Genomic DNA, 7,281 nt, shown 5'->3' with positions numbered 1-7,281 from the left:
CATTCAGGTTCAGTTTCTCCATCTCTCTGTGCTTATGTGCTCTTCCTTTTTTGCTCTAATTCCAGGAAGTGACTCTTTGATACTAATCGTAGTTTAACACCATTCTCAAACTGTTGTGTTTTTTTTTTTTTTTTTTTAAAGCATGGCCATGTGTTATAATTCTAGCCAATGAGATACATATGTACGGCGCTCTGTCAGGATATTTTGGTGAAGGTATCGCTTGCTTTCAAAGGGACACAAGAGAGAAGACCGTGATGGGGCATAGTTTGTGACTTTTCCAAATCCCTCCTTAAAAACTAGGACAGCAAAACTGAAAACTCAGAGACATCACTACAGCAAAACCAGGTGTCAGGGTACCACCAACAGTTAAAAAACTAACAAGGTTTCAAGCTATTGTGTAAAAAGGAAGCAGAGAGAAGCAACAAGTGTCTGATAGATTTGAAAACTGCAAAGTAATCAACAGGTAGTCATGCAAAATTTCAGTGAGTTACACTGAGAACAGCTTAAACAGTGAGTTCGCCCACTTCAGTATAGGGTGAGTTTTAGGGGTTGGTGGTAAAGTCTGGCAGCAGGGTGGTCTTGTGATAGAATCCAAATTGAGTAAGGGACAGGAGAGACCAAGTCTTCTCTCTTTGTCCATAAGGATTGCTTTGTGTGGTTTCTCCTGCCTACAATCAAGGTCTCTGGCTTTTGATTAGTGACAAGTGGCCTTTGGCCAAATTCCAAGATACAAGTTTACAGCAGCACCATCCTTGTGGGCCGTGGCAGGTTAGGAGGAGTCTATCTAAAATCCTGCCACTTCTGGATCAAATACCTGCTTCCTTTGTGTCTCCTCATGATGATATAACTAATACATGTATCTCACCAGCACCATTTAACCAGGGACAATTTGGTATTGCATTGACCACTTTGGGAAAACAAGTTTCCACATCCCAGTCACCCATATTTATCTAGGAAGATGTTGAAATGGGGAGTGAAGTTCACATAACTTGCTGCCAGAAAGATAATTAGAAAGCTATGAAAACATCAGAAGCAGACCTTTTCTCTCACTGTAGTGTAGAGCACTATCTAGGCTAGGATTTAAGAGACCCCAGGCTCCAGGCTCCATTTCAGAGATAACAAGTCACGGTCAAATATCTCTGTGCCTCCAAGTCTTCATCTGTCAGATGAGGACTGTACTGCATTTGGAGAAGAGGCCTTCAAGGGAGTAATTAAAGTTAAATGAGGTCATAGGGTTGGCCCTCATCCATAGGACTGATGTCCCTGTAAGAGGAGGAAGGGCTACCAGGAGTGCACGCACACAAAGGAGAGGCTGTATGAGGACACAGCAAGAAGACAGCTGTCAGCAAGCCAAGGAGAGAAAGGGCTCCGTAGACCAACTCTGCTGTCACCCTGATCTCTAATTTCCAGCCTCCAGAAGTGTGAGAAAATAAATTTCTGTTTAAGCCACCCAGTCTGCAGCGTTTTGTCACCTCAGCTGGAGTATACCAGCATACCTCCTAAGGTACTGAGCACAGAAAGAAGCACATCCTCAGATGTACAACAAATGTAACTTTTGTGTTTCTTTTAGAAACAAGATTTTAACCCCAATGGATTAAGCTGAAAATTTATCTAGACGGTGACTGGTTTGTGCTAATGCGGTCCTATTTTCTCCTGGTCACACTTACAATCAGTGGTACATACTGTACTTGTTCTATTTCCCACCAAGGATAGAACAGTTGCTATACTGCACCAAACTCATGATTTATTATGCTCAGAGGTACCAAGAGACAGAAGTAAAGAGGTAAAACTGTCCTTGACATCAATTCCAAAACATGCTAGTGCCTCCATTTTAGTATTTATCCTTGAATATCTGTAATTTTTTATGTGCTATATCTTCTGTATCTCTGTAGGTACTTCTTTATTACCCTTAGTTTTTCTCCCTGTATCATTCTGATTTTGAATAGTATCTCTTAGTTCTTTTAATTTTTTTAATCTTTATTTATTTTTGAAAGAGAGACAGAGTGTGAGCAAGGGAGAGCAGAGCAGAGAGAGGGAGACACAGAATCCGAAGCAGGCTCCAGGCTCTGAGCTGCCAGCACAGAGCCCGACGCAGGACTCGAACTCATGAACTGTGAGATCGTGACCTGAGCCGAAGTCGGACGCTCAGCCGACTGAGCCACCCAGGCACCCCTAGTATCTCTTTAGTTCTACTACATGTGAGCTGACAGATTCAGATCTGTGGTCCCCCCTAGTTTGTGTAGTTTCCTTCTTCTGGACCTTCTCTAGGTTATGATCTTTCTCCTTAGGTCCAAGCCACCAGAACTGCACTTACTGGTGAAGTCTTTCTAGGATTCTGTACAAGGGCACAAAAATGCTAAGGTCTTATGTTTTGTTTCCAATGCCTTTCCTGGAAGATCCCATCGTTTAGGTTTGTCAAAGCACAAAGCTGGGCTGGGTGGGGGCAGGGGAAGAGGCGCTTCTCTCCATATCCTGCTGGGGCCATCTCGTGACCCCTTTGCTACCTGAAGACCAGAGCTCCGAGAGCGTGAGCAGAACACCAGGCCTTCAGGACCCCTACACATCCCGGAAGCCCACTGGAAGTGCCTCACAGTCCCACCCTCCCACTCCCCCTGATTCGTGGAGGTCTCGGTGGTCTTGGTGACTCCTTGAGCCCTCCTCTACACATCTAGGGGAATTTAGCTTCCTCCTCAGGGTGGGGAAAAGACTAAGGTTTAGAAGCATTTCCTCGCCAATGAGAAAGAAATAGGAAACCGATGGGGCATCTAGCCTCTTGGATGTGAGGTGCAGGTCACAAGTTCCTTCTGCAGGGAAAGTACCTCAAGCTAATGACCGGGGCCTAGTTGCACTCACTCAGATGGTTCTGGTACTTTTGTAAAAACAACACAAATTTTTTATAGAATCAATCATAGGCTTCGTCTCTGGCCCCAGCACCGTAGCAAACACTTCTATACAATTCAACCAACATGCTCCAAGCACCCATTTACTGATGTAATTGGAACACAGATTCTGTTCTGTTCCTTTTTTGCCTTAGTCCTTTCCAATATTTTAATGTTAAAAAGGACAAGGAAGTAGCACCTCAGGTAAACAAATCTTGCTCTAAATTGTCCAAACTTAAGGAAATAAAATGTATAACTCTAATACTTTGTTTAGGAGTTTGGAGGTTTGGAAGAGAAGGCTATGATGGATGTGGTGACTGAGTAACAGCAAAAAACTTTTCAAACATTCAAATCATAAGGTCTTAAATTTTTTGTTTTGTTTTTTTTTGTGTTTTTTGGGTGGTTTTTTTTTGTTTTGTTTTTTTTTTTGTTTGTTTTTTTTTTGCAACTAGGAGCAATGAGAGAAAGCTGTAAGACTATAGATCAATATAGTTTCAGCTGAGAAAGACATTTTTGGTGAGCAGAGTAGTTTTAAAATGTAAGAGCCTGCCTTAGGAGGCAATGAACTCCCTAATACTGAAAGGGTTTCATGCAGAAACTGGATAACCAATTGCCAGGCCAATGTCTCCTCCAGTTTAACAGTTACTAAGCATCTATTACATACACATGCCAGAAAACTGGGGCTTCCTCCATCAGGTGGGAGGTTGGGTTTGATGATCGCATGGGACCCAGCACAATTTTTCAAGGTTCTTTAACTTTATGATTTTATCATTATCTTGGATCAAAAGTTTTTCATACAGGTAACAAAAACAGAGTTTCACCACTTTGTAATGTTTGATGTTTAATAATGTAAGACATAATACAGGTTAGTGCTTACGAGCTTAGCTTTTGGAGGCAAAGTGGTCTGGCTGGGTTCAAATGCTAGTTCTGCCACATACTGGCTGCATGACTTTGGGCAACTGAATGAACTATTAGAAACTTCAGTTTTTCCCAACTGTAAAATGAGGGTGCTAAGTAAAACCATCTCATTAATATGAGGATTCAAGATGATCCACGTAACGCACATGATGTTTAGAACATGGTAAATCCTCAATAAACATTAACGATAGTCTTCACTGCAGTTTTCGTTCTCAATTAAGTCTTACACCTGGACCTTCATTTGTGATTCTGTTTGCAGAGGACTCCTTAAATGCTACTAATGAGGCCCTGTGATACTCACACATGGATGTAGTCTCAGATAAAGTCTGGCCTGACCCACAAAGGGAGGGTTCTGGAGCATAAACTGAACCACCGGTTCTCCCATCCCCCACTGAGACCTAGTGAATCAGCCTTTTGGACGCCATATTAATGCCACTGACTAGGGGGTGTGGAGGGCAGATAACTCCAGCGAGGCAGCTTCCATCATCTGAGGACAATTCTCCAGAGTGTCTGGAGAAGGAGGAGAGTGGTGAGCACCCAGCAGCCAAAACTCAGAGTAACTGGGGGACAGGCAGGCCAATTTGGTAAGGGGATCTGGGCAGGGCACCAGCGTACAACATACACAGTCAACAGGATCTATTGGGTGTTTCTTGTAAGCCCAGCAGTCAGCAGAAGCAGTGCCCAGAGGCACACTCTCTTCCTGTCTCTAGCAAAGAGGCTCAAATTAACTTATCCCATGTCATCTTCTTTCCCCTAGACCTTCCCACAAGGCAGGGCTAACCAGACCATGTACCTTTCTTCTCCTAATTACTGTTTACTTTCCAACCCAACTGCAACTCAAACTGACACTTACTCTGCACACTGTTATCTTCTGCAGGTCTATCTCCAGGGCAACTGGGAATTGCTACACATATTGCTTGCACCCAAGATGCTTAATTCAGCTTGGTCCAATTCCTTCCCTGGATACAGCTGCCCTCTTTCTTGCGGGTAACATAATAAAAACCAGCCCACAGTTTGGCCTGTCTTCTCTTCTCTATTCCCCTAAGGTCCCTCTCCCTTCTCCTCAAGATGTGACCAACCAACACAGTTTCTCTCCTGAATTTACACACTTAACTACTAGCCAACTGACACCAGTAGAATCAAAACAAAAACAAGGTAGAGGTTTCATGGAGAAGTCTGAGACTGAATAATGCAGCAGGAACACATACCATCCAGCCTCTGAACCCCAATTTTGCCAGAATATAAATACCTTAAGTCGATTTCTTTTCAAAGGCTTTAATACTCAAGGTGAGAACAATGGCTGGAGCATTCTAGTGGCTGGGATAATCATTTCTAGAAAAGCTTGGTTGCTGAGGTACCAGAATAGCTATCATGCTTTAGAGTTCTCTCTTCCCTTCACTGTGTTCTTCCCTGAAGAAGCTGTCAAACAAGGCAGAAACTACAAATAAAGCTTATTTCTACTGCATTCATGAGGCTTTTCTCAGTGTCAACATTCTGAGATTCAACAGAAGAATGAGTGTCATCTCAAGGCTTTCCTTCATCCACCATTATCCATGGGTGCTCTCTTGTCTAGATCCTTAAGCATGAAGCTGCTAACAAAAGCATTTCTTGATGGGGAAAGCAAACATACCTATTTATTGTGGATTCTCCAGCGTCCCTAAGTTCTAACTGAAGGATTTCAACATATCAGTAGGTTTGACGGTTATGCTGGAGAAAATGCTTGAAGTTGTTGTTATTACATTCAATATAGAAGTAAGGTTGCCCTTAGGAAGGCTTTCCTAAACTTGAGTAAGAGCTGTTCTACACCAGAAACATCTAGACACTTAAGGTATTTATGGGATTTGTCCTCTCATGGCTTCTCAGATGTTTAAAGAGGCTGCAACTCCAACCGAAACTCATTCCGCACTCTTTACACTGAAAGGGTTTCTCACCAGTATGGATTCTCTGATGCTGATTAAGATGGGACTTTAGAGTGAAGGCTCTGCCACATTCATGACATTGATGGGATTTCACATTGGAGTAGGGTTTTTGATGTTTTATGTGGGAACACTGGCCAACGTTGTCTCTACATATATCACATTTATAGGTTTTCTCTGCAGTGTGAGTTCGGTAATGCTGAATAAGGTCTGAACTATAACTATAGGCTTTGCCACAGATATCACACTTATAAGGCTGCTCTTGTAACTCAATCTTCTTATCTTCAATCACTGTCAAGTTCCAACTATATGCTTCCTCACAAATGCCATTTTTTTCATTTCTCTGACCCATGTGGAGCACCTGATGTTCAATGAGGCTAACATACTGAAAAAAGATTTCTCCACATTCATGGCATTGATGGGATTTCTCTCTAGAGTGGAGTCTCAGATGCCCAGCAAGGTGTGACCGCCTCCCAAAGCCCTTGCCGCACTCATTACACTTAAAGGGTCTCTCCCCGCTGTGCACACTCTGATGCTGAACAAGATGAGACCTCACTCTAAATGCTTTCCCACATAAATGACAGGTGTAGGGTTTCTCACCAGTGTGGACCCGCTGATGCTGAGTCAGATGCACACGCTGATTGTAGCTTTTCCCACATTCGTCGCACCTAAATGGCTTCTCCCCCGTGTGTATTCGCTGATGTTGAATCAGATGTGCACTCTGAATGAAGCTTTTTCCACATTCATTACATTTATGTGGTCTCTCTCCTGTGGATGATTTTTTGTGCACGTATGTGACTTCGCTGAAATTTATCCTCTTTGAAGAAGGCTGTCCTAGTATCTCTTTCATGGGAACTCCCTGCTTTCTATCCAACTTGCCTGCATGTTCATGGCCTTCTCCAAAATCTTGCACTTGAGAAGCATTCCTTTGGATTCTTCCTGATAGTTCCACGTCTGCTTCTGAAAATTCTGAAATTTTCTTCTTAACATTCAATTTTGTATTCTTACTTCTTTTGTCACTGCCTAAAAGAATAAAGAGGAAATGCAGATGGCACCAGTTCTTTTACAGAAGAAGGATACGCTGCCAGGAAAAAGAGGATAATCAGGTGAAACCACGATGGAAGGGCAGTGACAAAGGGGGATACGTGTACATGCCTGAGCCAGCGGGAGTGAAAAGAACTTTTGGCATTTGTCCATTGAAAAGAAGGAGATGAAGGGGCTCACTAAGCAGGGTGGTGAGGATGGCCAAGGCTAGGCTATCGCTAACGTGAGTACCACACTTTGACTATACAGGAAGGAGAGAGAGGCATTCTGAAATGCAAACATGGGTCAGGCAGACAGAATGAGACAGAACAAAACACAGCTGGATGGAGCAAGCAGACAAAAACTGGAGGAATGGGGAGCAAAGGATTATGAGGGGGATATAGAATTGGAAAGAACACCTGAATAGGAGCCAGGGCAAAAGAGAAACGAGTCAGGAAAAACTACTGTCAAGAGGGTAGGTGAGACATCAATCTCCACTCTCTTCGCCCTTAGCCGTCACTACATCTGCAGTTTCCCCCTCCCCC

General features: G+C 43.2%; 1 protein-coding gene across 1 annotated transcript in view; it reads right to left on the bottom strand.

Annotated features, from left to right (window-relative positions):
* Nucleotides 1-113: 113 nt before the first annotated feature.
* ZKSCAN5 (zinc finger with KRAB and SCAN domains 5) overlaps nucleotides 114-7,281 on the bottom strand; it is a 28,402-nt gene continuing 21,234 nt past the window's right edge. The window contains 1 exon segment of the mRNA XM_045460873.1: nucleotides 114-6,736. Coding sequence (XP_045316829.1) covers nucleotides 5,613-6,736 — 1,124 coding nt within the window. The 3' untranslated portion in view covers nucleotides 114-5,612.

This window comes from Leopardus geoffroyi, chromosome E3, assembly GCF_018350155.1.
Source record: "Leopardus geoffroyi isolate Oge1 chromosome E3, O.geoffroyi_Oge1_pat1.0, whole genome shotgun sequence".
Taxonomy (NCBI): Eukaryota; Metazoa; Chordata; class Mammalia; order Carnivora; family Felidae; genus Leopardus; species Leopardus geoffroyi.
This window is presented reverse-complemented; position numbering and strand designations above follow the sequence as displayed.